Source organism: Myxine glutinosa, chromosome 2 (genome assembly GCF_964187855.1).
Source record: "Myxine glutinosa chromosome 2, kmMyxGlut1.1, whole genome shotgun sequence".
In the NCBI taxonomy this organism is placed as follows: domain Eukaryota; kingdom Metazoa; phylum Chordata; class Myxini; order Myxiniformes; family Myxinidae; genus Myxine; species Myxine glutinosa.
In genome coordinates, this window is record NC_136262.1 from 6,603,702 (window position 1) to 6,619,454 (window position 15,753).

Below are 15,753 nucleotides of genomic sequence, written 5' to 3' on the forward strand. Positions count from 1 at the left end.
AGAATTATCAATAAAATATTCTGCAGGAGAGGGTGCTCCTCTGGTGAAAATTTCGTGTCCATCAGATGAACAGTTGCAGAGGGAAAAAAATCATACTGAGCAGACGAAGCGTCACACTTGTCGAATTATGACGTTATAATTAAGACACCTATGACATCATCGTTAATAGATGTTATTCCACATGGGGAGTACTTGGCAATGAGCCATGTTTCAATTTTTCCATGGACCAGTTTCAGAGATATGGAGGTGCAAATTTTTTCCAAGATGGCGCCCGTGTACGACATGACCTATGACGTCATAATTACCTCGAAGGATTCTACAGGAGGAAGTGCGCCTATGGTGAAAATTGTGTCCATCGGACCAAGAATTGTGGAGAAAAAAAATTCATACTGATTGGATCAAGCTTTGTACTTGTCAAGTTACGACGTCATAATTAAGGTACTGATGACATCATCATTAACAAATATTATCCCAATGGGTAGTACTTGACAATGAACCATGTTTCAATTTTTCCATGGAGCGGTTTCAGAGATATGGAGGTGTCATGTTTTTCCCATATGGCGTCTGAACCACGTGACCTATGATGTCATAATTATGAATAAAAAATTTGCAGGCGCGGGCGTTCTTGTGGTAACATTTTGTGTCAATCGGAGCAACGTGTCAATCAACAGGTATTTGTTTACTTCCATTTGTTATCCCATGTGTTTGTACCTATTTATAGTTATGGTGGATTACCCTGACCAAATTACCCGTTTACGTTGATCTCAAAGTTAACCACCTCATTGAGTTCCACTGAAACACCATGACAAGTGAGTTTCCAACAAGACTTTAATTCATAAGATTAGCTTTGTTTATAAAATTACAAATCAGGATACAGTTACAAATGCAATTACAAATCAGTTCACCACCATCTCTTATCTCCCCCCATCCAAAACCTTGATCTTTTCGACCCCCGTTAATTCTCCACAGATCCACTTTTTGAAGTACCAACATTCCTGGAAGTCCTAGCAGTGTCCATATGTTTTATACCTCACCCCCTTCCCTTTCCCACACCTCCTCCCCCCAAGCCCTCTCCCTCCCACAGATCTCCCGATGTCCCTGCTCTCAAATGTTGTGTTTGTGTGCTTCCCCATCTCTCCCCATCTTGTCTACTGCTCCTCTTATTATATGTTTTATGTGTCCATTTTTTTCCGATTAATGTTCGCTCTTACACGAGCCTCGATCTTGTATTTAAAAAATAATTATTATTATCGTGTTGCTGCTGTGTTACAGAGATGTGAAGAAGAAGATGAAGGAAAGACCGAGACTGTTGCTCTGCCACAATCCTGGCCATCCGAAGGCAAAATAACCTTCTTGAACTACTCAATGCGATACCGCAAGGAGACTCCACTAGTGCTGAAATCCCTGAATTTGACCATCGAACCCAAAGAGAAAGTTGGAATTGTAGGAAGAACTGGAGCAGGTACGCAGTATTATAGTAAAATTGTCCTCAAAATTGCATTTACTCTATATTACACCGTTTGAGTAAATCTCTTCAACAAGACCTGCTTCGACCACCTGACATTGTGAGTGAACAGGTAAAACGTCATTGGGAACTGCCTTGTTCAGACTCGTCGACGCCTGTGAAGGAGCAATCGTGATCGACAAGATTGAAACAAATAACGTGGAGTTGAGAGAGCTGAGGTCTCGCATCTCAGTCATCCCGCAAGACCCTGTTCTCTTTGTGGGCACCATCAGGTGTGCTTTCCTGCAGACACACACACACACACACACACACGCACACACACACACACACACACACACACACACACACACACACACACACATTACAAGCACCATTCTTCCAAACCGGGTCACTGACTACGCCATCCACATTTGCTTTCATTCACGAATCAAATAAAAAACTAATTTGTGAAGTTGCTTGTTTGACTCGGTGCTTGAACATCGCACGATGTCTTATGAACAACCTGTTTCTCATTCACTGGTGTTTTTACATCCCCTCAACTGAAACAACCTCTCATCACATCAGCACATTATATAAACTAGAAGGTATTCATAGAATACCTATCCTGCGCAGTCACCTTTTTGCGAGCCAACTCTTCTGTTTTTGAACATTTTTTATTTATTTGATCCATTATGGCTGCCAGACCACGTGAGCGATGACATCATACATTTATATTCTCTCATATAATTGTTGCATAGATCACGCTCAATACATTTCAAAGTGATCAGACTAAGCGTTGTCCCTGTCGAATTATGACGTCATAATTATGGCACCAATGACGTCATTGTTAACAACACCTATTCCCCATATGGAGTTATTTACAATGAGCCACGTTTCAATTTTTTCCATGCAGCGGTTTTGGAGATATGAAGGTGCAACATTTTTCGGTTTTTCCAAGATGGCGTGTGTACCACATGACATAAGACGTCATGATTATCATTAAAATATTCCACAGGAGGAGGCGCTCCTATGGTGAAAATTTCGTTTCTGTCGGATTAACAGTTGCAGAGGAATTTTTGTTATATTCATACTGATCAGATCAAGCATTGTACTTGTCTAATGATGTCGTCATAATTAAGGCACCGATGCCTTCCTCATTAACATATCGGATTCCCCATGGTGAGTACTTGACAATGAGCCATGTTTCAATTTTTTCCATTGAGCGGTTTGTGAGATATAGAGGTGTAAATTTTTTCGAAGATGGCGTCTGTACCACGTGACCTATGACGTAATAATATTATGAATGAAAAAATTATACAGGCGGTGGTGCTTCTATGGTGCAGACACGGCACACGTATAGCACACGGCACACTTGCGCAACTTAATGCTTAACCCTGCTTTTCGCTTCGTGAGCGCAGGGTAATTAGAGAGTTCGTAGAACACATCACCCCCGCACTGTCGGGAGAAACAAGGACATGGGCGGGTTCTACAAGCGGCATATTTGATTGGTCGGGGTGACGTAAAATGCAGTATTATGTGCTCCAAGTCCTGGTGAACAGGAGGTTTTTGTAAATTCTAAAGAGGTGTTTTGGGTTCTCGAGTGCTCAAGTGTGTATAATTCAATCGAAATAAAACAAAGATTTTAAAGTCGCAGAAAACTAATCGGAGGTTTAGCACCGTTGATGCAGCGTCTCGTACACGCCAGACTATCTTGTGCCCTAGGCAAGGCCAGCTAATTGCAACCCCCCCCCCCCCCCAATTATTTTTTTTGCCTACTCCGATTATTAATCCTCCCGTTTTCCTGACGATGATCAATCCATGCGCCCCACGACCAAATGGCGGCAGCGTTTTGAACATGCTGGATGTGACGTATGGGAGAAGGCGCATGGGAGCAGGCTACGTCCGTTTCAAACAGGATGTGACGTATGCCACGAAGCGTACATGCTCAAAATTAATCACTTACACTATTATGAACAATGAACTATTATATTTTCCTTTTATTATGTTTTTTCTTAAAACAATAATTTGTATAAAATTGTGACCCTTTAACCACCGTTTAGAGGCCATTTTTCCCCGCAAGGCGGGGGTTGGCCTTTTTCGGGCACCGTGGTTGTTGTTGTTTTTTGGTCCCCTTTTTGAAGCAATGTTTTACGGCCGGATGCCCTTCCTGACGCCAACCCTTTTTGTCGCCTTTTTACGACAAACAGGGAATTACCAGTGAACTGGTACTCAATTAGCCGACCTCGGAAGGATGACAGGCTGAGTCAACCCCCCTGGCGTTAATTCAGCGATCGACCGGGATTCGAACCCAGGATCCTAGGATCCCAAGCTGGCACCCTAGCTGCTAGCCCAACACCAGGCTTGTCCCTTTAAGGTTCAGTAATGCGCCCCTCTAATGTCTGCGCCCTAGGTGGCTGCCTAGTTGGCCTAATGGTAGCGCCGGCCCTGCTCGTCCACCACGCTCGCTGTTTAGCACGTTACATTAGTTCTTCGTTCCTGCTGTTTGCGTCCTTTATGACGTCCTTCAACATTAAGTTTCCTGTTTGGAATGGTTTTAAATTTTGCTCGATTGCCAGACAGGTAGACGAAGTAAAACTGTTTATGTCGCTCCTCTCTGTGCATGCGCAATCAGGACGAATTCAGAGCCAAAGTTCTGCGAAATTACAGGTTCGTTTACCCATTCATATTCTGATGTATGTTCAAACTAAAACATTCAATTGAAGTTAAGTTGTTCCTCGATCATCAACCGATGTTTGTAGACAGACAGAAGTGAACCGATCGCTGAACTCTGCTTTTTGCTTCACGTGCGCGGAGTAATAAAGCGCAAAAGATGATCCTCTTAACTACAGACCAATCGTCAGCATGGTCATGGAATCCATCATCGCTTCTGATATAAAATCCTTCCTTTTCTTCAACATCCTATCTCAGATCATCAATTTGGATTCAGACCAGGTTACTGTACCCTGGACATGCTGCTTCTGCTCTCTCAATAATGGATGGAGGTCCTCAATGCCAGATATGAAATCATGGCCGTCTCTCTGGACCACTTCCGTTCATGGCTTACTGACTTCCTCTTCTCTCGCAGCCATGTGACCCTCAACGAGTGCCCCCAGGGCAGTGTTCTGGGCCCAGTCTTATTCTAATCTTCATCATCAATCTCTCTGACTCTCTGGAAAATCCTTTTTATCTATTTCCTGATGACTCCACCTTCTGCCATGACATCTCTCATACTTTATTCAGACATGCAGTCAGCAGGCTCTTCCCTCTCTACACACCTGGATAGAATCACGAGCTTGTCAAACCCTTGTAACATATCTTTCAATCCTGACAAATCTAACACTCTCACTGTCCCAATCAAAAAAGACCGTCTGGCAAACCCTCCCATCTACTTCCTTAACAATCCTCCACAAGAACTTCAGTCACTCAAACCCTGTGGCCTCACTTACTGTCAGCCACAATCTCTCTTTGGCAAACAACATATCTAGCTCGTCATCCAGAGCCTGTAGCAGAATGGGCATCCTCCGTTGTGCAAAGTCCTTCCTTGGCCAATGGGAGAATGAGATTCGCTAGACTTGACCGTTGGTACATAAACTCAAAGTTCAGGAATGCGGTTATCTCTCCAAATCATTTTCCATCTTTGTTTTCTGATCATCATTTAGTTACCATGGGCCTCTTTTTCCCTCAACCCTTACGCAAAAGTGCAAACTGGAAATTCAATACCAGTCTTCTCAAAGATGCTTTGTTTAAAGACGCCTTCCGTGCTTTTTGGGTCATCCAACTTGCAAAAAAGCCCTCTTTCCCTGTGCCCTCCTCTTACTGTCGTTGTTCATGTCATTTATTACTGCATGCACCCCTCCATTTTGTCCCTTTACCCTGCTGTCGGTGCGCCCCCCTCTCTCTCATTGCCCCTGTGTTTTTTTTATAATCTGGCCACAGGTCCACAAGTCAACAGGACAGGACCTGTGTTCTCGCTTGGCCACATGCCTAATCTCTGTACTGTATGAAAAAAAAACTTTTGAAACTGAATTACTTTTTCAACAGTGTTTAAAATACAACTTTCTGTATAAAATAGACTTGTACAGTATTTTGAAACCATTTTAATAACTATCTGATGTTGAGCACAAATAAAAACATGTGGAAACCTGTGAACGTTTGATGTTGCAGGTATAACTTGGACCCATTCAACAAGTACATGGATGATCAAATTTGGCAGGCTTTGGAGAGAACATACATGAAGGAAACGGTAAGGTTTATAAAATCATTTTATAATATAATATATGTACAATGGTCAAGGCTCATGGAAGAGATGCATGACATCTGGTGGCAGGACGGTCATGGCTCATGGAAGAGTTGCATGAGATCTGGTGGCAGGACGGTCATGGCTCATGGAAGAGATGCATGAAATCTGGTGGCAGGACGGTCATGGCTCATGGAAGAGTTGCATGAGATCTGGTGGCAGGACGGTCATGGCTCATGGAAGAGTTGCATGACATCTGGTGGCAGGACGGTCATGGCTCATGGAAGAGTTGCATGAGATCTGGTGGCAGGACGGTCATGGCTCATGGAAGAGATGCATGAAATCTGGTGGCAGGACGGTCATGGCTCGTGGAAGGGATGCATGACATCTGGTGGCAGGACGGTCATGGCTCATGGAAGAGATGCATGACATCTGGTGGCCGGGCGGTCATGGCTCATGGAAGAGATGCATGAAATCTGGTGGCAGGACGGTCATGGCTCGTGGAAGGGATGCATGACATCTGGTGGCAGGATGGTCATGGCTCATGGAAGAGATGCATGACATTTGGTGGCCGGGCGGTCATGGCTCATGGAAGGGATGCATGACATCTGGTGGCAGGACGGTCATGGCTCATGGAAGAGATGCATGACATCTGGTGGCAGGACGGTCATGGCTCATGGAAGAGATGCATGACATCTGGTGGCAGGACGGTCATGGCTCATGGAAGAGATGCATGAAATCTGGTGGCAGGACGGTCATGGCTCATGGAAGAGATGCATGAAATCTGGTGGCAGGACGGTCATGGCTCATGTAAGAGATGCATGACATCTAGTGGCAGGGTGGTCATGGCTCATGGAAGAGATGCATGACATTTGGTGGCAGCACGGTCATGGCTCATGGAAGAGATGCATGACATCTGGTGGCAGGACGGTCATGGCTCATGGAAGAGATGCATGACATCTGGTGGCAGGACAGTCATGGCTCATGGAAGAGGTGCATGACATCTGGTGGCAGGACGGTCATGGCTCATGGAAGAGGTGGCAGGACGGTCATGGCTCATGGAAGGGATGCATGACATCTGGTGGCAGGACGGTCATGGCTCATGGAAGAGTTGCATGACATCTGGTGGCAGGACGGTCATGGCTCATGGAAGAGATGCATGACACCTGTTGGCAGGCTGACATGACAGAATGAGGGAAATAGATGGACAAGAGACAGAAATAACATTTAATAAGACTACATGAGCTGCAGTTTGATAAAGCAGACATGGTTAACAAGCATATTATGGATGGGGTGCACGTAGACCACTTGGGGATGATGGAATGGATGTGAGAATGGAACTTGGATTGAGGAAAGAAAACAATGAATTAGTAACTGTACAGTGTATTCAGAAAGTATTCACACCCCTTGACTTTTTCAAATTTTGTTGCAGCCTGAATTTAAAATAGATTATATTGAGATTTGTTGCCACTGATCTACACAGAATACACCATAATGTCAAAGTGGAATTTTTTCATTTTTTACAAATTAACTTGAAATGAAAAGCTGAAATGTCTTCAGTCAATAAGTATTCAACCCCTTTGCGATGACACTCGAAATCCAATTTCCTTTGATCATCCTTGAGATGTCTCTACAACTTGATTGGAGTCCACCTGTGGCCAATTCAATTGAATGGACATGATTTAAAAAGAAACATACCTTTCTACATAAGCTTCCATAGTTGACAGTGCACATCAGAGCAGAAACTCCACTATGAGGTCCAAGGAACTGTCCGTAGAACTCCGAACTAGAATTGTGAGGAGACATCGATCTGGGAAAGGGTATAAAACAATTTATAGTGTTGTAATTTGGGAGAAACTTCCCAAATCCAGAAAGTTCCCAAGAACACAGTGAGCTTTATCGTTAGGAAATGGAAAGAATATGGAACTATACAGACTCGTTCTAGAGCTGGTCACCTGACCAAATTGAGCAACCGGGCAAGAAGGGCCTTGGTCAGGGAGGTGACCAAGAACCCAATGACCACTCCGACAGAACTACAGAGTTACTTGGCTGAGATGGGAGAACCTGCAGGAAGGACAACATTCTCTGAAGCACTTCACAAATCTCAGCTTTATGTGAGAGTGGCCAGACAGAAACCACTCCTGAGAAAAAGGCACATGGCAGCACACCTGGAGTTTGTAAAAAGGCACATGGCAGCACACCTGGAGTTTGTAAAAAGGCACATGGCAGCACACCTGGAGTTTGTAAAAAGGCACATGGCCGCACACCTGGAGTTTGTAAAAAGGCACGTGAAAGTGTCAGCATGAGACAAAAGACTATGTGGTCTTAATTGACAACAACTGAACTCTTTGGTCTGAATACAAAGTGCTATGTCTGGTGCAAACCCAACACAGCTCATCACCCATCTAACACCATCCCGACTGTGAAGCGTGGTGGTGGCAGCATCATGCTATGGGGATGCTTTTCAGTGGCAGAGACTGGGAGATTTGTAAGGATAGAGGGAACAATTAATGGAACTAATTTCAGGCAAATCCTTGAGGAGAACCTGCTTCAGAGTGTAAAAGAACTTGGACTGTGGTGAAGATTTATGTTCTAACAGGACAATGACTCCAAGCATACAGCAAAAGCAACACTTTGAGGAGAAGGATGGAGGTCCTCAATGTCAAACAGGAAATTAGAGCTGTCTTCCTTTTTTTTTCTTTTTTTTCTTCTTTTTTTTTTGTATACAAGATCGAGGCTCGTGAAAGAGCGAACATTAATCACACAGAAAGACAAACCGACACATAAAACATACAACATCGGGAGCGGTAGACAAGATGGGGAGAGAGGGGGAAGGACACAAAACACAACATTTGAGAGCAGGGACCGAGAGACATCGAGAGATCTGAGAGAGGGCGAGGGCTTTGGGGGGGGGGGGGGCATGGGAAGGGGGCGGTGGGAGAGGTATAAAACATATGGACACTGCCAGGACTTCCAGGAAAGAAGTTGGAATTTCAAACAAGGTGGATCTGGGGTGAATTAGCGGGGGTAGAAAAGATCAAGGTTTTGGATGGGGGAAGATAAGAGATGGTGGTGAACAGCTGTTTTAAAGACCTGGAGGGAGGAGTGGGATATCAGAGTGGAGTGGGATATCCTTGACATATCATGTGCCTTTGATAGGGTTTGGCACCCCGCTCTGCTCACCAAACTCTCCTACAATGGTATCCATGGAAATCTCCACGCATGGCTTGCGGACTTCCTCTCTCTTTTCGTAGTCAATGTGTGGCCCTGAATGGGTTTCTCTCCTCTCCCCTTCCTGTTCAGGCTGGAGTTCCCCAAGGTAGTGTTCTGGGCCCTGTGCTTTTTCTAGTCTTCATCAATGATCTCTCTGACTCTCTTGGAAATCCTCTCCATCTCTTTGCTGATGACTCCACTCTCTGCTGCTCCATTCCTCATCCCTCAGATCGGCAGTCTGCAGCCTCCTCACTCTCTGCAGACCTGGACAAAATCAGACTAGTCAAACAAGTGAAACATGTCTTTCAATCCTGACAAATCTCACACTCTTACTATGTCTCTCCGAAAAGACCGACTGGACATCCCCCCTATCCACTTTCTCAACAATCCTCTCCAAGAAGGTCTGTCACTCAAGCTTTTGGGTCTCACTATCTGCCACGATATTTCCTGGGAAAGCCTCATTTCAAATCTGGCCTCCAAAGCCAGTCACAAACTGGGCATCCTCCGTCGTGCGAAGTCATTCCTTGGCACACCTGAGCTCCTCACCACATACAAGGCTTTCATCCGCAGCTCAATGGAATACTGTTCTCCCCTCTGGGCCGGTGCTCCTGCCTCACACTTAGCTCGAATTCACGCTGTTGAAACCAAAGCTTTCAGAATCATTGGAATCTCCTGCGATGAAGCTAACTCCGAGGGCCTTTCACTCACTCACCGCAGGCAGGTTGGTGGTCTTTCTGTCTTCTACAGACTCCTCTAAGGCCTTGCTCCCCCAGCTCTCTCTTTGCTCTGTCCCCCAGATATTCCTACAGATCGCACAAGATCCGCCTGCAACCCTCTTATGGTTAAACTGCCAAAATCAAGACTCTCTACTCACCTTCACTCTTTCATTCCTCTTTTCTCCCGCCTCTGAAACAAACCCCCTCACTCTCTTCAATCCCACTCCTCCCTCCAGGTCTTTAAAACAGCTGTTCAGCACCATCTCTTATCGTCCCCCATCGAAAACCTTGATCTTTTCTACCCCCGCTAATTTCACCCCAGATCCACTATTTTGAAATGCCAACTTCTTTCCTGGAAGTCCTTGCAGTGTCCTTGTGTTATATACTTCTCCCACCCCCCTGCCCCCCTTTTCCCACGCCTCCTCCCCCCAAGCCCTCTCCTTCCCACAGATCTCCCGATGTCCCTGCTCTCAAATGTTGTGTTTGTGTGCTTCCCCTTCTCTCCCCATATTGTCTACCGCTCCCCTTATTATATACTTTGTGTCTGTTTTGATTTTTTTTGTGTGATAAATGTTGGCTCTTTCACGAGCCTCGATCCTGTATACAAAAAAAAAAAAAAACTGGAATGAGAGCTTGAGCAAATCTACAAGGAAGAATGGGAGAAACTCCCCAAATCCAGTTGTGCAAAGCTGATACAAAGAAGACTCAAAGATGTAATCACTACCAAAGGATTTTCTAGGAAGTGTTCACTCTGGAGGTTGAATACCTATGTGTTTGTAATTTGTGTAAATTCGATATTTTCATATTTCATTTTCAATAAATTTGTATACATTTCTAAAAACATGTTTTCACTTTGTCTTTTTGGGGCATTTTTTGTAGTTCGGTGACAAACAAATTTAAATGTTATTTTTATAAAATTTTGAAATAGAAAAATTAAATTGGAAGCTGAGGAGTGCTGGGGATGGATATCCATTTCCCAACAACCATTTACTTTCTTTGATAAAGAAAAATAAATAAAGATGCATTTTCTCTTTAATTCTAATTTCCCCCCAAAAATAGATTTTTTTAACCATTGATTGATTGATTATTTGTTGCTAACTAATTTACTTGCTTTGTTATATAAAAACTTTGTTACTCAAATTAGATGGAGATCCCATGTTGATTGTTCTGTTCCACAGATCGTGAATCTGCCAGAAAAGCTCCAGACAATGGTTCTCGAAAATGGCGAGAACATGTCCGTGGGTGAACGACAATTACTGTGCATGACGAGGGCCTTGCTGCGGAATACCAAGGTTTGGAGACACAGCGCCTGCAAATCTGGCTCGTTTTAGTAACATACATGGCAATAACATGCTTCACATTCCATCGTCCATTGCTCTCTGACTTCCGTAACAAGTAAACTAACAGTCGACACCTTTTGGGTTCCACGGCCCTGTGTTTCCGGATTGCATTTGATAGGCAGCCAGTTATGGGAGAGGCATGTGACAATCTCTCAAATTACTTGGCTCACCCACACAATTCCACCCTTAGTAATAGTGCAAATGGAAAGGAGGAAGGGGGAGGTTGGAAACCACAGCTTCCATAAACTTGCTGTTGTGCTGTGCCGTACGCCTTCCCTCGAGGAATTTGTTCCCTTTTTGATTCGGTTTATTGTACCAGATGTGTGCCATCTTCTCCCAGTCAAGAGTAAGGCCCATCTCCAATACCACCGGCCCATGGCGACATTGTGCTCCTTCAGTGGTGGCTGCAATGTTCTTCTCATTCTCACCTCACACCTCCCTTCACATCCTCCCAGGAGTACATTCGTAACACAGAACACCCATTGCAAACCAAAGGTCGAATTCTATCCCTAATGTTATGTAGCAAGTTTCAGAGATTTCTCATTGGCTGAAAGGCAATCAATCTATTGATCCTTGGGGGGTCCAGGGCGGTACCATACCACCACTCATGCAGCATAGTCTATACTATATAAGTGAATTTGTGGATACCAGTACACCCGTTCCCTATGCCTATGGAAGGATCATTCCTCCTTGGGGTATATACATTATAGTAGATCTAGGGTTGGGCCTCAATAACATCAGGGGTGTGTTCAGTTACCAAGTTTCTTGGGAGAGCTCGCCAAGTGGTTTAAGCATTCGAGCAAGCACTCCATTAGAAACTGTTGATAAGGAACGGCTGGCTTGGTAAAGTAAACATACCCCAGGTTTGCTCCCGTTCAGTTTAGTGTTAAACACCAGGAGCAACTGTTTCATAAGGTAATCATACATGTTTGTGGTTTGTCATATTTTTACTTCTGGTAGAGGCCGCTGGCCCGTTGCTCCCACCAAAACGGCACGGTACGCTGTATACACACGTTAACACGGCATTTGATCAAGGAGGGATAACCCCTCGGGGAGGGGGGCAAATTAAATTGCTGCAACCTTCATCATGTGACCCTTCGTCCTCCTGCCAAGATTGGTTGAGATTGGATACGTAATGACCGAATGTATCATGGTCAAAAATCATCAGACAGACACAGACCGACAGACAGACAGGAAATTGCATATTTTAGTATGAATGAGATATATATCTATTAGAAGAGAGTTTGCAGGGGGCAGAGGAGAGTTTGCAGGGGACAGGGGAGAGTTTGCAGGGGGCAGAGGAGAGTTTGCAGGGGGCAGAGGAGAGTTTGCAGGGGGCATAGGAGAGTTTGCAGAGGGCAGGGGAGAGTTTGCAAAGGGCAGGGGAGAGTTTGCAGAGGGCAGGGGAGAGTTTGCAGAGGGCAGGGGAGAGTTTGCAGAGGGCAGGGGAGAGTTTGCAGAGGGCAGGGGAGAGTTTGCAGAGGGCAGGGGAGAGTTTGCAGAGGGCAGGGGAGAGTTTGCAGAGGGCAGGGGAGAGTTTGCAGAGGGCAGGGGAGAGTTTGCAGAGGGCAGGGGAGAGTTTGCAGAGGGCAGGGGAGAGTTTGCAGAGGGCAGGGGAGAGTTTGCAGAGGGCAGGGGAGAGTTTGCAGAGGGCAGGGGAGAGTTTGCAGAGGGCAGGGGAGAGTTTGCAGAGGGCAGGGGAGAGTTTGCAGAGGGCAGGGGAGAGTTTGCAGAGGGCAGGGGAGAGTTTGCAGAGGGCAGGGGAGAGTTTGCAGAGGGCAGGGGAGAGTTTGCAGAGGGCAGGGGAGAGTTTGCAGAGGGCAGGGGAGAGTTTGCAGAGGGCAGGGGAGAGTTTGCAGAGGGCAGGGGAGAGTTTGCAGAGGGCAGGGTAGAGTTTGCATGGGGCAGGGGAGAGTTTGCAGGGGGCAAAGGAGAGTTTGCAGGGGGCAAAGGAGAGTTTGCAGGGGGCAAAGGAGAGTTTGCAGGGGGCAAAGGAGAGCTTGCAGGGGGCAAAGGAGAGTTTGCAGGGGGCAGGGGAGAGTTTGCAGGGGGCAGGGTAAAGTAGCAGGGGGCAGGGGAGAGTTTGCAGGGGGCAGGGGAGAGTTTGCAGGGGGCAGTGGAGAGTTTGCAGGGGGCAGGGGAGAGTTTACAAAGGGCAGGGGAGAGTTTGCCCCCTGCAAACTCTCCCCTGCCCCCTGCAAACTCTCCCCTGCCACCTGCAGAGGAGAGTTTGCAGGGGCAGAGGAGAGTTTGCAGGGGGCAAAGGAGAGTTTGCAGGGGGCAGGGGAGAGTTTGCAGGGGGCAAGGGAGAGTTTGCAGGGGGCAAGGTAGAGTTTGCAGGGGGCAGGGGAGAGTTTGCAGGGGGCAGGAGAGAGTTTGCAGGGGGCAGGGGAGAGTTTGCAGGGGGCAAGGAAGAGTTTGCAGGGGGCAGGGGAGAGTTTGCAGGGGGCAGGAGAGAGCTTGCAGGGGGCAGGAGAGAGCTTGCAGGGGGCAGGAGAGAGTTTGCAGGGGGTAAGGGAGAGTTTTCAGGGGGCAGGGGAGATTTTGCAGGGGGCAAGGGAGAATTTGCAGGGGGCAGAGGAGAGTTTGCAGGGGGCAGAGAAGAGTTTGCAGGGGGCAGAGGAGAGTTTGCAGGGGTCAGAGGAGAGTTTGCAGGGGGCAGAGGAGAGTTAGCAGGGGCCAGAGGAGAGTTAGCAGGGGGCAGAGGAGAGTTTGCAGGGGGCAGAGGAGAGTTTGCAGGGGGCAGAGGAGAGTTTGCAGGGGGCAGAGGAGAGTTTGCAGGGGCAGGGGAGAATTTGCAGGGGGCAGGGGAGAGTTTGCAGGGGACAGAGGAGAGTTTGCAGGGGGCAGGGGAGAGTTTGCAGGGGACAGGGGAGAGTTTGCAGGGGGCAGGGGAGAGTTTGCAGGGGGCAGGGGAGAGTTTGCAGGGGGCAGGGGAGAGTTTGCAGGGGGCAGGAGAGAGTTTGCAGGGCGAAAGGGAGAGTTTGCAGGGGGGCAAGGAAGAGTTTGCAGGGGGCAGGGGAGAGTTTTCAGGGGGCAGAGGAGAGTTTTACAGGATGGGATCGGAGAATTGGAATTGGATATTTGTTTTAACACAAAAGCCTTTAAAACCACTGAAATTACACCCCCTTTTCTCTCCAAAAATTGTGCCCCTTTTCTCCCTCCTAAGCCCCACCCACTTTTTACTAAGCCCCGCTCACTTTTTACGATACCCCCTTTCTCCCAAAAAATTACATCCTTTTTCTCCATGTATTTAACTTATTAACTCCCCCCCATTTTTCATTATACTCATACAGAGACCCGACAAATATTTGTTTATGTTTTATTTTAGGGAATAATTTCATTTTCTTACAACACTCATCACCATCAAGTATATTAACAAACAATATGTTGGATCTTGGTTCTTGGTACAAGTATCTTTGATGATTATGAAAGCACCGATTATAGTGAAGATGATTTTTAGTTTGAGTAATCTTTTACAATATAAATATGATAAATCCAAATGACATACCAGATATTGAGCCTCTTGAATTTCCTGATTCTCCATATCATAAATTGGAGAATTGTTCGGCTTGTGATAGAGTAAGATTAAATACAGAGTCAAAAGCCCATAAACAATGTTTATTCTGTGATTATCTTTTAATTAATGATGATTAAAAATCTAAAAAGAAATATAACTCTCTTAAATTAGAACCAAAAATGAATTACTTTACAAGATTAATAAGGGAGTTGAATGTTAAGTATTATGATGATAATACCCCATTTCTTACAAGGGAAGAGACTATGTGTATTGAGGAAATGTATTGGGGTTTAATTAGGTTTACTCTCCATGAAATGGAGAGGAAGCCTATTATTACTGCGAGTTTTTCTTATTATTATTATTATTATTATTCTTCCGCCCTATTTTGCACCTCCGAAAATTTCACAATTAATGTTCTCAGCAACCGTTCTCAGCGCGCTGGTCAAATTGACAGGAAATTTTCATCAAATGATCGTCTCGGCTCGTATAATTTTTTAATGCTAATTATGACGTCATAGGTCACGTGGTATGGGCGCCATCTTGTAAAACACATTCAACATTGCCCCTCTGTATCTCTGAAACCGCTCAATGGAAAAATTTGAGAATCACTCATTCTAAAGCACTCTTCCATGGGAACAAAAGACATGTGTATCGAGTATATTAAAAATGCTAACCGTAAGAGGTTAGAATTCATCAAACAAAAAATTTTCTCCCCCCAAAATGGGATTTTTTTCCCAGATGCTTAGTTAAAAAAAACTCAGAATGCAAAAAATTTCGAACTCATATGTCACATGGTTCGACCGCCATCTTGTTTTTCGTGAAAAAACACAAAAACCCCTTTTTCTCTGCAAGGGCTGAACGGATCGAGCCCAAACTTGGCTTTTTAGTGCCAGTACAATACCCTCAGTGCGAGTACAAAGTACAATACCCTTCTTAATATCACAGAGAAAAATAACAAGTTTAGTTATGATTCAGGAAGCGGATACAAAACTATAACAGTTTCATCCGGAGCATATGAGATTTCTCAAATATCTTCTGAAATTTCTTGCCTTATGAAAGAACAAGGTGATAAACCAAAAAATATTGTAATAGATATTCAAAAACATACTTAAAAATCAACTATTAAACTTAAAAATAATTATAAAGTTGATTTCACAATTGAAAATTCATTCAGAGAGCTATTGGGTTTTTCTTCAAAAATGTTTTGAGACTAACGTGACGTTTTACAGTGATAATGTTATTCAAATATCCTCCGGTATAAGTTCGGTATTAATTCATTGTGA

The 15,753-nt window shown here is 45.2% G+C and overlaps 1 protein-coding gene across 10 annotated transcripts in view; it reads left to right on the top strand.

Annotated features, from left to right (window-relative positions):
• ABCC12 (ATP binding cassette subfamily C member 12) overlaps nucleotides 1–15,753 on the top strand; it is a 407,545-nt gene that overhangs the window by 351,824 nt on the left and 39,968 nt on the right. For all 10 annotated transcript variants that reach the window (XM_078772926.1, XM_078772930.1, XM_078772924.1 and 7 more), the window contains 4 exons: nucleotides 1,273–1,462; nucleotides 1,578–1,737; nucleotides 5,609–5,687; nucleotides 10,789–10,902. In XM_078772926.1, the coding sequence (XP_078629052.1) occupies nucleotides 1,273–1,462; nucleotides 1,578–1,737; nucleotides 5,609–5,687; nucleotides 10,789–10,902 (543 nt within the window). The remainder of the gene's footprint in view (nucleotides 1–1,272; nucleotides 1,463–1,577; nucleotides 1,738–5,608; nucleotides 5,688–10,788; nucleotides 10,903–15,753) is intronic.